The 15,203-nt window shown below is 42.8% G+C and overlaps 1 protein-coding gene across 1 annotated transcript in view; it reads left to right on the forward strand.

The window, feature by feature from the left end:
* The first annotated feature begins 5,094 nt into the window (after nucleotides 1–5,094).
* The window catches only part of LOC142970987 (copine-8), an 83,634-nt gene continuing 73,525 nt past the window's right edge, over nucleotides 5,095–15,203 (forward strand). The window contains exon 1 of the mRNA XM_076111539.1: nucleotides 5,095–5,243. Coding sequence (XP_075967654.1) covers nucleotides 5,146–5,243 — 98 coding nt within the window. The 5' untranslated portion in view covers nucleotides 5,095–5,145. The remainder of the gene's footprint in view (nucleotides 5,244–15,203) is intronic.

Genomic DNA, 15,203 nt, shown 5'->3' on the forward strand with positions numbered 1-15,203 from the left:
CCCATGCCTGGGCTAACGGCTAGCTGAGTGTCTTCTTATGCTTATTGTAGCTTGTTAAACAACTGACTGACGCATTACCGCCACCAGGTGGTGGGAAGCTATATTGTAACTGAGCGTCTCATGGAGAACAGTAATATCTCTGGTGTCTTCAATTGATAACCTATGCGGTCCGGCGGCCCTCGCGGCCCACAGGTGCAAAACTGAAAGTTTTTTGCGGCCCTCTAGGTGGCGTTAAGAATCATTGCTCTCTCTGCTGCTGTTATTGACAGGGAATGGCTTTTTTTTTTTAAGTGTGATTGAGTTGCATTGTCATAACACTGGAAATCAGCACCTTGTCACTATACCCTGAATGTATAGTTTAACCAATGGAAGATTTCCTTCTTGTCTAGACTAAGATGAGAAAATTGATACCACTCTCACGCCAAATCTGAAGCTAGCGGTTAGCTTAGCATAGCACAATGACTGGAGGCAGGAGGGAAACAGCTAGCCTGGCTCTGCCTAAAGGTTAAATTGAGGGCTAGCTAGCATGTGCTAGCACCCCCCTGGCTGTCGCTTCATATTTTAACAGACAAACCAACCAACACATTCAAACACGTCAAATACCAACGCTTGGTCATTGGCCCCGAGCTTCAAACTATGACGGCCCACGTACCCGCTCTGGGTGTCAGAATTTGATGGATTGGGAGAGAGATTGGTTGTGGTATCGATCTTCTCACCTAACTCGCCATGGAATTGAATAAGCGTATTTTGCAAAATATTGTAAATTTGACCAGAAACTCAGTTTATGTGACATAGGGTCAACTGACAGGAAGTACAGTCATGACTGGACTGCATGTGTGAACTTTAATTGGTCTATTTTTCCATTGGAATTTGGATTATTGCAGAAAATAAGCGCTGTGGTAAACAAAGGTTTATGATACTTCGATGTTAATCTTCTCAAATGAACATCACTTTTATGATTTTTGAAGAGTGAATGCAAAACATTAAGCTATGAACGAACTACACCACAGTCACATGAACGCGAGTATAGGCTACAACAAGGCTGTGAAGGCGTGATGGCGTTTTGTAATCTCGTTTAGCCACTTGTTAGCAACCACCTTCTTTACGACACTTAAAAGAAGGCAGCTGGGGTAAGGGGTGTTTACTTACGTATCTTATATCCTAGAACAAAACGTTTAAAGGCTTGTGTTACCACAGACCTTTTTTTTTAGGCATCAAACCAAAAACCCATTGGAAAAGCCCATTGACTTCAAGGCAAATGCAAAATGTTGACTCACTTCCTGGTTTTAGGACTCATTCCTGCAGCACTCCCTGTCAAACAATCAACAGTTTCAATGTTACATTGCCGGCAAATGACACTTCAAACTGTCTTCCTAAAATAGCTTTCATACTTGAACATCAAAAGTCTCTGTCCCGCCAGCTCCACAGGATGTTTACTGTATAGGCCTTTCCGGGTAACGCTCATATTCCTGGCATATTAGTGCACAAGCCAGATGATCACGTTCCACCAGAAATCAATAATGACTTCTCCGACAGAGAGCGTGGCCCGAGAGTTCCACTTTCACTTTTTATTGGAGCATGATCTATGATGAGTCTGGATGATATATCCTCCTCTAATCTGTTCAGTGAACACATGGATTGGTGATGTGTGTGTGGGCTCACAGTGAAATACGTCTGAATAATGTGATTTGAACAGCTGCAGGTGCTTTTTATTTACTGTGGGATTCAAATCAATACAGGTTCATTTCTATGTGAAACGGCCCGGGCGGAGATTCAGAAAAAAATTGATTTACTGTATGCTTTGGATGTATCTTTTCGGTGTTATATTCCCATTGTTGTTTGGCCAATTAGTTGGTGCATTAGAGGCCTTTTGCTGTGCATTTCATTGTTCCTACTTCTTAATGAGATCATTAGATAAATATGGACATCATTAGGAGCAAGAATATTTTCCTGACATTCAACCTGTGCGGTATGAAAAAACACACATAATTTGCATTCTTTTAACAGCCATGTGTAAAACATAAATGAATAAAATAAACTCAAATAATTGCTGGGAGAGGGTGTGGCTGAGATAGAACAGAAACAAGGAAAGAGGAATGAGATAATGTGTGTGTGTGTGTGTGTGTGTGTGTGTGTGTGTGTGTGTGTGTGTGTGTGTGTGTGCGCGCGTGCGTGTGTGCGTGTGAGCCAAGTGGCGCTTAAAGACTTTTATTCTGAGCGGCAATGAGGCTCAGGAGGACGGGTCAATATTCACCAGCTCCTATCTCTGAGCGTCCACAGAACGAATCCTACAGCTAAAAATACCAGTGCTGCTGTTTTTACGACCAGAACTGATGAGCCGTGATACCGCGGCTTGCTCTCCTGATGCGGCTACAGAAATCAACCTCGTCCCCTCGGTCTCTGGTTATCAAGCACAACAGATTGGGAGGAACACAGTTTTTTAATATGCCCGGTAGAAAGCGCTTCACCTTTAAATTAGAGGGCAGCGCCTTTGAAGGAATTTCATTCACCGAGGCAGGTTTTGATTTTTCTTTTTGCGTGGAGGGGACGAGCGAAAACCGTGGGAGATGAACAGCAAAGCAGGAGTGTGATTGCGAGCGGGTGGGAGATGACAGTGAGAGATATAGCTGGTATTGTGAGAGCCACAGTGAAGGGGGGGGGGGGGGGGGGGGGGGGGGGGGGTCAACTGTTTGCTCTCGTGCAGCCCACAAAAGGAAGCTCTCCACATTGAGTGATCTGCTTTAGTTCCCTCCATGTAAGTGCAGGTCAGCATCAATTGTGGGAAGTGGCGGGGACCGTTGAAGCAGGAGAGCTCTCCAGTTGAACCCTGGGTAGTGGAGAGTAAATGAGGACTATTGTAGTTCTGTGGTGAGGACATGGAGAGAGACAAAGGGACGTTTTTGCACTGGTTTCCGTACATTGCTGTACAATTTACTGTACCCGGTCAGATCTGGTTCAGTTTTGCAAGATAGACCAGCAGCTGTATGGTCGAGGGAACATCTGTTAATAATATGGATGAGGTTTTTAAGCCACGTGTATAGGGTTTGCATTGCCGATCTGATCACTGTGATCCACACTGCAATGAATATGTTGACTGTCGGATGAGTTGCCATGGCATTTTTTTTTGAAGACGTTCACTTGTGCTCTTGAAACTAAAATAGCTGCAAAATGAATGACATTCCCCTCAGTTTCAACTGTACTTTATGTCTGGTTTTAGTTAGAAATTGTTTGTTTAAAAACATCCGACAAATATGAAATATCCCTTCTTCCCTTTTTACCTCGCCATTTCTTTATCAAATGAAATGTACTTTCTACATTAAAGAGAAGAAATATACTACATTGTTCATAAAACATGTAAACACTGCGAACATGCAAAAACATAAGTGGGGAATGCACTGTTTGGGTCTTTGAATATAGACCCGTGACTGAGGATAAGCGATCATGATAGCACTGGCTTGTGGTTGTGTGTAATAATTATGCAGCAATTTATTGGTTGCACATGGCTTCATGTTTTATGCATGTTCAGGGATTCGGTAGCTGAAATATGATTCATGGAGTATCAACTTTGTGTGTGTGCGTGTACTGTGTTTGCACACACACAGTGCTTCTAGTTGAGATGTCGGAGCACTAAAGTTTTACAAGGCAAGCAGTGTGCTAAACCTAAATGGCTCAAATGGGTTTGTTTTTTTTAACAGATAATCTATATAATTGTAGGAATTTCTCACAATTAGCTTATTTATTGCTAATTATTTTTGAGATGCATGAAACAGGCCATGTTTTTGGTTGATTGACAAACTTGTGTGACATGTACACAAATTGTAGACGTGTCCGCTCACCATGGAGGCTCTGCGGAAAGAGGCTGAGCCGGTGTTGCTCTGTGGGATGCTGCAGTCAGGAGGCAACAACGGGAAGTTTGCTCACACAAAGGCCGTCTGTCTTTCTGTCTGTTACACTCTGTATGTGCATGTGTGCGTGTCTCAGTGTGCGACCGTTCATTATTGCCCCCCACCCACCCATGTGGACGTGGTGTGTGTGTGTGTGTAAGACGGCTATATTTAGAGACGTGCTGGTTAGCCGGCAAACACACTGAGTAATACTGAGATGCGTCATTTTGAGATCCTATGACTCTATGATCAAAACAAAATGCGTACACACACCCAAACACACACACAGACACACTGATGGCCTGTAGATAGGCTACTTGTGTTCTAACAGGAAATTCTCCAGTTTTATTCTTATAACTTTAAAAAAACATTATGTATTAAAACAGGACACATTCAGTGAAATAAGGAGGTGTTCTGTTGCTGAACAACTCAGAGCGACACACTTCAGTGATTTGGTGTCACACTTCCATGAAGTTGAGGGACTTACAAGAGTCAGATCAACACAAAAATTGTCAAAATGTAAACAGTAGAGGCATAAAAATATCCATACTATTAGTCGCAATAGGTTAAGGACGTAAAACACTAGATCCTACATATCCCATGATTCCATATGACCCACTCCTGCCAGGTAACAAGAACATCTTTCAAACTTCGCACCTGCTGCTACACCTGATGACATCATCAGGGGCCCTAATAGGCAGATCCGGCCGTGAAAGAAGGAGCGAGGAGTGCTTCGTGCCAACAACCCACATTGAACTGAACTGAATCAAACTGAATTGAACTGACGTGAATGAGAGTATTGAGGGCAGGGGAACACACACAGGAAAGACTTTTCACGACGGATTTCTTTCCATTTTTTTCTTGATGATTGTATCATTGTCATCACTTCCATGCCAGTAAATCTGAAGCACTGCATTTTAAATGAGCTGAGCTGAAGTCAACTGAACTGAATTGAAAAGAGTGGGAGAAGGGCAGAAAGAGGGGAAGGAGATGGCAGAGAGAAGGGAGAAGGAGAGAAACTCGCATTCACACACACAGAGGAGGAGAGAGAGAGAGAGAGAGAAGGAGAAATGTGACATCACATCTCCCAGCCTCTCTCCCTCGCTCCCTCTCGCTCCCTCTTGCTGGCACCTTTGCTCCACTTCTCGCCGAGGAGGCGCACACACACTCAGTTCCTCGTTATCCTCCTTCGCCGCTCATAAAAAAAAGGGGGCTGGACCACAAAAGAAGAGGAAAAGGAAAACATTTTTATTTTGACAGGATGAACAACAGTTTCCCGAACATGGCGTCGATAGGCGACTTCGACCCACTCAACGCGTCTATTCCTGCGACCAAAGTTGAAATCACGGTGTCCTGCAGGTAAGGGAATGCGTCTTAACTTGGTTTCCTACTCTTGTCACGGGTTACGGAAAAACACCGAGCTGCGGACGCAGCTGGAAGTCACCTCAACTCCGTCCAAGTTTGTGTTTAGTTCCCGTTTAGCGTCTCTTATATCGACTACGACGACGTAAACAGCGTGGAAAATGACACTTTTTTGAAACGCTATTTATGTCGAGTCAACGTTACATTGTCGCAGTATTACTGTACTTTACCGACTCGTAGTAGCGCTAGCGTAATTAAACAGAAGTGTGGTGCCACTTTGTCCACTTCAACGCAGTTAAAACGAACCAGTTCGTATTGATAACATATATCATACAACACGTAGCAAGGGTGTATGTAATATGTGAATACTACGGGGAATTCTGTAACGTTTAAACCCGACAAGCTCCGCTCAAAGTCACTTTTAAGTGCCAGCGACGCATAGTTCAACGTTACTATACCGCGTGCATGTTTACAGTGACGCTATAGGAACAATTGTGTTGTATGACTATTACAAACACTGTCGGGTACACGGTCACGCTGTGAGACGATGTAGTGGTACAGTAGGAACAGTAGGATAAGGTATAAACTGATTTAATTAAAAAGGGCACTGTTGGCTTCCCGCCAGTGTGTCTGTAAAGTGCACGAGGATGCTAATGAGTTATTACTAATTATTCAGGCATACTGTTTCATACTGTGTCTGCGTTTCCGACGGTCTTGTCGTCGCTGGTTGGTGACCTGTCAATCATTTTGGCGCACAGAAAAGCACGTAAAGGGTTGTTACAATCATTGCATGCTGGTTATATGGTGTGTGTGTGTGTGTGTGTGTGTGTGGACACGCGAGTGACAGAGAAAGCAGGAGGACGAGGCTGGTGTGTGCTTAACCCTCTTTTAGAGTGAGGTCTTATACTCTGTCATTCATTTTCCTCTCTGAATACAAGCGGGGTGAGACATGCAGAGAGAGAGTGTGTGTGTGTGTGTGTGTGTGTGTGTGTGTGTGTGTGTGTGTGTGTGTGTGTGTGTGTGTGTGTGTTATTTTGTGCCTGGCTGCTGACCCACGGTATAGGCTACAGGCTGTGTTTGCTTTTACAGCCACGTTTTGTGAGAGGAGCCCCCCCAGTAAGGGAATCCAATTAAACGAGTCACCTCCATCAAATGAAAGAGGTCACATCAGCTGTTGTGTTTTTTATTATCATCTTGCCATAGAGAGGTTGTTTAATACACATTTGAATGCTTATGATGGAGAAAAAAAAAAGAAGAAGCTGTTAAAAAAGAAGAGTTGACATTTATAGCGTCACACCCCTGAAGCTGTCCGTGTAAAATAGGTTGCAGTGTATATGGGAGTTCCTCTGTGTTGATAAATGAACTGACTGATGACACCGTGCATTGTGCCTGTATATCTGATGATATGCAGATATGTCTCCCCTGCAGTTATGCAAATGTTAAACAGAAATATTATGGTAAAACTTTTCCTGAATCTAGGAAAAATGTGTTGAGACGCCTTTGCATGTTGACAAGGTGCTCCCCTGCCGTCAGTGTGTTGCTGTGGTTTTGTTTGTTGTTGCTTATTTCTTTTTTTCCAATCAAACATGATCTCTCAGAATGATATTTCAAGAGTTGAGACATTTTGGCAATGTGTTGCCGTCAACACAATCCTTTTTTTTTTTTTGGAACATGGGGTATCTGCCCGACCAGGTGAGTTACCTGGGTGCACAACACACGCTCATTTCTGGAATATCATTAATTGGAATTGACTTTAAACACGCTCCATGAATCCATCTATCCCTTTGATTTCCATTAACATGGTTTAATTAGAGTGCTTTACAATTAAGGCCATAAATCAAATGTCAGTGTTCTAATTTTGGCGTTAGTTAACTACACGATAGTATATTTTGGCACTGAGAATGACACTGATTGCCTTGATGCTGGCACTATTCAAAACCCAACCCTCAGGTGAGGTTACACCACTAGTCTAGGAGGAGAGGACAGACACCATTTCCTGAGTCCCTCACATGAGGTTTTATCAGCATCTCCTTATAACACAGAGACAATGTCATCTTCCAGCAGAATAAATGAACATGTTAGGCATAGGCAGAGTTAGCTAATGTCTGAGTCACCCAGCCCCCCCCCCCCGGGAGAGAGAGGGGGGGGGGGGGGGTATTGGTGGCTATCCTCCCACCTCCCACCTGAGGTAGAGCGGGAATGCCATGGTAACGGCCAGGTGTGTGTGTGTGTGGGCGTATAACATATACGTTGTGTGTTTCTGCATGTTTCAAGTGGATACAAAGGGCAGTGTACCATATCACCATGGTTACTACTTTGTTTTTAAAGTTTCCCACTGTGTGTGTGTGTGTGTGTGTGTGTGTGTGTGTGTGTGTGTGTGTAGTGGGGAGGGGGGGGTGTTAGAGTGAGAAATCTCACAGAGGAGACAATGGCTGAAGTGAAAGCAATATGGATGAATTGGTCAGACAATTCTGGATTTTTAAATATGTGGTGATGGCCACTGTCAACAGGGCAACAGGTGCATGTGTTGAGTCTGAGTGCATCTTGTGGAAAGGCGTGCAACAATCTGCGATGAGGATATTGGCTTCTTTCCAATGCAGATCAGCATTCTGGAAACTCCTTGAGTGCATTCTGGTTTGAAGATGTTGACACCTGTTTCAGGGAAATAACTAAAACAGGCAATTTGCCAACAAGTGACATCATCTTTTAATTTGATATGCATGCTTATTAAGCCTCTTTAAGACACTGAATGGCTGGTTGAGAGAGACTTTGGAGCACACGCTCTCATTCGAAGTCGCTCTGTGATTGCCGTGTAGCCGGTGGTGACATAACCCCTTGCAGTAATATTGACAGATCCTCGGCTCTTAGCCTGCATCTCCGGCTAATTCCGATAATGCTCCGATGCTGCGGGGGATATGAAGTCGGAGCTCGGGCTCAGACGGTGAGCTGCAGACATTTCTGCCGATCGATGGGAGAGCCCCCCGAGGTATCGGCTACGATCGATGCGCCGCCGACTCGATCCCGCCCGCTGCCCCGCACAAAGGCACACACATGCATGAGAGTGTGTTCACACATGCCGCGGGGGCCCCCACACATGAATGGCCGTGCGCGCAAACTATTCCTCACCCTCACTCGGAACAGTCGCAGAAGAATAAATGAGTCCCTGATGCACTTACCGGGGGGACTCTGCTGTGAGCGGCCTCGAGTCCAAATATTCCATTATGTCATTGATCGGGCCGGCACGCCGGTTGTTACTTCTCATATTTCATGCTTAGAGTATTGTTTTTGCAATTTTAGGAAGGTTTGTTTGTAGAGTCTCAAATTACTATTGCGAAATAATGCATATACATTTGTATTGATCTGCACAATGGGGCTGATACCTTGCTGTTATTGCTTCTTGGGTCTATATATATATATATATATATATATATATATATACAGGTGCTGTAATTTAATCTGTGTGTTTGCTTCAGTGTGTTTTCCTATTATCTGGAGGAGAAGGGCAGAAAGCGCAGCACTGTTTTGGTAGCGGCTATAGCTTGCATTAGCATCAAATGCTAGGTGAGCTAGATGGTGTTGTGCACTCATTTATTAATTAAATATATTTAAATGAGAAATTTGCCAGTATTTGATTGTATTTTTTTTCCAGGCAATTGTTTTGCACAGCTGCTCATGTTTACACAGTATTCTAACTTTTGAAAATTTTGATAAAAAAGAAGAACAACATCTATATAACATTTATATTCTTAAAAGAGGTGGCCCCCACTGGTGGCCCCCATTGAAAACATTTATTTTGTAATTTTTCATATCAGTACTGAAACTCTCGTATCAACACCAGCATTGAAAAGTTGCAAACAATAATAAGAGATAAGAAAACGGACCCCAACTCTTCGTTGCTAGGACTTCTGGGTACACTGCGGCCGTGTTGTTCTCCGTCTGAAGTCAGACTGAAAGAGAATGTCAGCTGACATATTTGTATTCAGAGGGGAAATTGCCCCATGGTAATGCGGATCACAAAACCAACCAGCCACTCAATAGATTACTGTTGTTGTTGTTGTTTTGGGGGGGCTGGCCACTTGCATATTTCACCAGCATTTGGCTGTTTGCTAATCTCCAACCGTGGATCCTAAAAAAGACGTGTGTTATGTTAGTGGTGGAATGCTTCACATTAGGTTGTTTCTTTAGTCTTCAGCTCATCTCTTTCTCCTACCAGCGTGACAGAAGAGCGAGAATAACAATAACAAGCTCGACGAATGACCCTGACAGAGATAAAAAAAAAAGGGACTGGTTTTATGATCAAAACAGTTTTTCCCCCACAATGTCTTGCTTGAAGCATCTTCTCTCTCTCTCTCTCTCTCTCTCTCTCTCTCTCTCTCTCTCTCTCTCTCTCTCTCTCTCTCTCTGTCAGCAAACATTGGAACTGTTGACAGTAATAACTCTCTCCTCCTCTTCTGTCTACCTTCCCTCTGCTGAGCGATGGAAAGAATACAAGCCATTTCTTTCCTGTGTCCAATGTTGCCACAACATAGTGGTTGTAAATGAAAACCAGAGAGAGAGAGAGAGGTTAACCATGTGTGTGTTCTTACAACCTGCTAGATATGAACACACAGTCTTGAATATGACCATCTGAATGAAAGTCAAGATATACTATTTCCCCATATTAATACATCTTAATTGTCATATACCTATACTGCTTTGTCCGTGTATATACAAAGGGTTCCTGGTTCAGAAATATCAAAAGAGGCCAAATTTGAAAACGAGGTCATATTTGTGCAGGCCTGAAGGCTGGGACACGCGACTGCTGTGATCCTAATGCATTTGTGGTATATTTTCAGGCCTGGCACAATACAGAGAAGACCCCAAATGCAGTTATCTTAGATGAAAACCAGATGTACAGGAAACCGGGGGCAGAAGGGGGGATGTGTAGAATTAGGAGGCCACATACATCCTCTCATTGTTCCACCCTGTATGTTGCATGACATGTGCCCTATATAAAGATGAAGCGAGAGCCTGAAAGGCAGGACTTGCGGATTCGACTTGAGACCTCCGGACGAGCTAGACGTCCGTAATGGCATGTGTTGCTTGTTTGTAATAAACTTTATTATACCAGCAAGAACAGTGTCCACGGAGCATCCTTCATCATCACTTCAACAGACCTGTCGCATGCAAGATACGACATAGATGGCGTCACGAACAGAACGGCAGTGACCTGGCGGCTTTCCGACGACTTCACATACGGTGAGCTCTCTCGATTGAATGCTGGTCATTAATTGGGGCTGTTATGTGGAATTGTTGGGTGAAGTTGCTTGGACACACCGTAAATTAAGAACCTTCTTGTTATGGACATGTCCTGTTGATTTGATGTTTAAAGTGAGGCTCCGTGCTAAATTTAATGAAAAAAAAAAAAAAAAAAAAAAAGGGGGAAGATGAAAAAGGAAAAAGGAAAAGGAATAGTTTAGAATAGCTTCATGGTAACGAATAAGGTGTGCTAAATAGTATCGTGCAAGATTAATGAAGAGGGGCCCTCAACTTCTTAACGGTAAGACATATGCATATTAGTCACCGCGTAACGATGGCTCTGACATAGTCCGGAATTAAGTTAGAAAAACAAAAAGGGGAGAAACCTGGATCCAGGTAATTTGAATAAATAAATGTAAAAGGTTAAAGGAAAGAGTGATAAGGAAATAAAGGAAATGATCATATGATTGAGCCGCAAATCAGATAGGTAGAGCCCTCAAGTGTAGGTGCATATAGTACGGGCCGAAATAAAACCTGAAATAACATCTTATGGTCAGTTTAAGAACTGGAGAGTGTAAATTCACAAATTCGATTGACTGTTACCACTCTGACATTGGTTGACGAACGGTGTCTGATGCAGCCTCTCATCGAATATTTACACCTCAGAGGTAGCATAAATTTTATTAAAAGGAAAAAAGGAAATATAGCGGCAAAAAGCATGCTGTGTGAATGAAGTGCTGAAAAAATAAAGGTGTGTGCGTGTGTTTACTTTGGGATTGAGCAAAGGGGAGAATGGGTGTGCGTCGAAGTGCTGAAAAAATAAATGTGTGTGCGTCTGTTTACTTTGGGATTGAGCAGACAGAGAGGAGAATGGGTGTGCGTAGACGGCTGACAATGTGTGTGTGTGAATCTTAGCTGCTGATGTGTTCCAGATGTGGGCCATAAAAATGCATAGGATGAGAATGGATGCGTTGAAAGAAAGAAAAAACATATTATGATTGAATAAACGTACATAGGTGGTGATTTTAGAACGGGACATTTAATAATTTGAAAGGACAGACATGTGGCCCGATATATTTGATGAAACAATGAGCTTCGTTTAAGGAGACGTAATGAATTGAATTGAATGATATAGTTGATAAAACAATGAGCTTCGTTTGAGAAGACTAATGAATTGAACGAGTCAGTAAATAAAACATGAGCTCTTCTTAAAAGGGACGTAAAATAACAAATGAGTTGTTAAATGCACAATGAACTTCGTTTAAGAAAGGTAGAATTTGACACCCCCTCCCCCCTCCCTCGTCTCAAAACTCCCTCCAGATGGAGGTCGAAAGGTGATGATAAAACGCTCTTGGGGGGTACAGAGAATTTCTTTGCCATTTGAACTGTTTAGGTTCAGTGGGAGTTCACTAAATGCTAAAATGTTTAGATAAAGGGGTTCAGATTAGCAATAATATTCATGTATGCTGTTAACGGGACCGAAGGGGTCATAAGAGACTAAATCATTGCCTGTTTCTTGTCTGTTATGTCATTTACGGTGAATGAGAATTGACAAGGGGAGGCAAGGCAGTGGACCGGCACATCACGGAGTGTGGCTGGCTGACGTCAAAGGGGAGGCTTCCGTTTCAATCTAAAGGCCGGTACAAATTTTATCTGCAGACTCTTTATGCATTTTCCATATTTGTATGTGTTCTCAGTCGTAGGTAATATTGAGGGTACACATATAAACCTGCTTTCATTTATAAGCCTAAGAGGATACTGACCTGATCCTATACACATGAAAGAATACATGCTCTAGGCAGATAGGAGAAATAAATAAATAAATAGAAAACTTGGCAACTGATTGACCAGTTAATGCATTTAATTAATTAATGGCATATGGTTGTTTGGTCTAACCTCTGCTGATAATTGCAGATGTCCATTTTTGTTATTGGGCGTGGTTTGTTTTGATCTGTGCTGTGGTGTACATCAATATGGTGACTGTCTGATGATTTGAGCTGAATAATTGATTGATTGATTGATTGATTGACTGAATATTGATTGATTGATTGATTGATTTGTTGATGATTGACAGATTGGTTTGTTAATTTGTTAAGTGATTAATTTGTTAATTGGTTATTGGTTAATTGGTTAATTGGTTAATTTGTTAATTGGTAATTGGTTAATTGATAATTGCTAAATCGGTTAGTTGGATAGTTGGTTAATTGGTAATTGGTTAATTTGCAATTGGTAATTGGTTAATTTGTTAATTTGATAATTGGTTAATTGAAAGGGGGAAGTAATCTAAATAGCCTTGAGTAGTTTTAATTGTAGCAATTAATTCTTAAAGTACAAATAACGGAAAATAAGAGGAAGTCATCATAATGGGAAAAAAGAATACTAAAAATCCAAAGGTAATCACTCCTGTTGAAGTGGTACAGAAGAATAATCCTCTAATTAGAGGCATTGCAGACATTGCAAAAATATCGGAAAAATGGCATAAACGCTGGCCTGAAATTGACCAACCATGGCCAGTGGAGGGGACTCTTAACCCAGATGTAATTAAAATAATGCTGGTACTTGTATCCACATACAAGGCAGAGCAAAAGAAGGGAAAAAAGGGGAGAAAACGCAAGGAGAAGAGGCAAGTGGAGCTTGGCATTCTCCAGTTGTTTGAAAATGAGGGACAGAAACTGATCAAAGCTGCAAACGATAAGAGGGATAAAGATGCAGAAGAAATAAAACAAAATACAGAACAAACAGAAAAACTGATGAAAGCCACCAATTCATTGTTCTCACATATGAACCCAGTGAAGGGACCGCCACCTTATGAGGTAGGGACAAAGTCCAAGAAAATCTATCCTCAGATCCCAGTGATCAGTCAGGAGGGTGACTACCATATCAGAAACGAGGAGGACATAATAATAGAAACAGGACGAGCGGAGACAACTATAACGATGCATCCAAGATCCAAAAGTAAGAAGAAAACAAAGTTTGAAGAAGGGAAGCAAGGGCGGAGCTATGGATACGAGAGTGACCAAAGCGACCAGGACAGGAGCAGGGGAGGATATGACCCTGAAGTCAGGCGGATGCTGGCCAGAGCGGAAAGGAAAGGAAATGTTAGCTCTGATGACAGTGAGGATGAAGAGAGCCATGAAGAGGAAGCCCGGAAGACTTTAAGAAAGGTCGAAATAAGCATAGACCGATGCCGCCGTGAACGACAAAAAACTGATAGGCCAGAAGAACGAAGAGAACTAGAATACCAGCTGGAAGAATTGCGGCTTCGGAAGGAAGAGGTAGAGAATGCAAACTTCCACCAATCTGCCAAGAAAGATAGAGTGCACTCTAGAAAACAGTCGAATCCCAGCAGGATGACTCCCGTGGTCATTCGAGGACAGAATTTGGAGTATAAGCCTTGGCAGAGTGCAGATATGTCAAACATACTGGAAAAGTTACCTACTCTTCAAGATGGAGCACATCCTTGGATTTCGAAGTTGGAAGAGATCCTGGTGGGAGAGCAACCAGCCATGGGAGATATCAAGAGACTCTTGGCCAACCTCGTTGGAATTCACGCTATGGGAGAGATTCTACAGAAAGCTGGACTTAATCGATATGTGGGAACTGCGGTGAATGATTCAGAGCTGTTTGCTGCAAATAGAGGTCAAGTGTGCAGGGCGCTGAAAGACACATTTCCGACAAATGTACATCCTGACAATATTCTTATTGAACCACTGGGACAAGAAGAAAACCCGAGGGCCTATGTGTCGAGAGTTCATCAAGTGTGGAGAAATGTCACAGGAAATGACCCGGATTTGAATCAAATGGAGCGGTCAATTTTGCGAGCCAGAATACAGAAGGGGTTGCCCCTGCCAGTGAGAAGCAAGTTGGCAGAGGTGGTTGGTCTTGGAAGCATGACAAAGGGTGTCTATACGGATCATATAGCCCACCAAGTGGAGCTGTATAGGAAAAAGGAACATGATCAGAAAGACCAGGACCAAGAGACCCTCAGGAAACTTAATCAAATACAACTGACGGATAACAGGAAGATGGAGAAGAAGCAGGCTCTGGTTATGCAGAATCAGGCTCCACTAGATCAACGAGTACCACAGCCTCAGCCGAACCAGGTTCAGCTCCAATCGTTCCAGCCACCGCCGGTGAGTCCATTTGTCTCTTACCCACCGCCAGCTTTTGATCAAGCGCAACCCTGGAGAGGAAGAGATCAACGAAACTTCGGACGAGGAGGAAGGTTTAATCCAAACTTTCAACAGCAATCAAACGAATGTTATACTTGTGGACAACACGGCCATTTTGCTCGCGAGTGCAACAGGTCAAGAAATTTCTACTAAAGAAGTACTAAAGAAGTACTAAAGGGGTTCAGAAACAGGTTACTACAGTAACCATTCCAAGGGTGATTAGTACACAGAGGAAACTTGTTACGTTAGTTCCAGAAACAACTAAGACTATTCATACAACTACTCAGACTACTACTCTAGCTAGGACTACAAAGGGGATGAATGCTACAACAGTAACGACATCTGTGGCACCTAAGACATTTGAAAACATAACGCGGACATCTAATATGACATCTAGAACAGTTAAGGTTATGATTAATGCAACCCAGAAGCTAATATCAAAAATTGAGTCTAGCGTGAACAACAGTAATGACATGGTTGAAGGTAGAGACCAAAGGATGGAAGAGAAGCATGGAGAGTCATCCATGACAGCTCAGAGGACTATTTC

Source organism: Anarhichas minor, unplaced genomic scaffold (assembly GCF_050575085.1).
Source record: "Anarhichas minor isolate MPS153535 unplaced genomic scaffold, ASM5057508v1 ptg000045l, whole genome shotgun sequence".
NCBI lineage: Eukaryota > Metazoa > Chordata > Actinopteri > Perciformes > Anarhichadidae > Anarhichas > Anarhichas minor.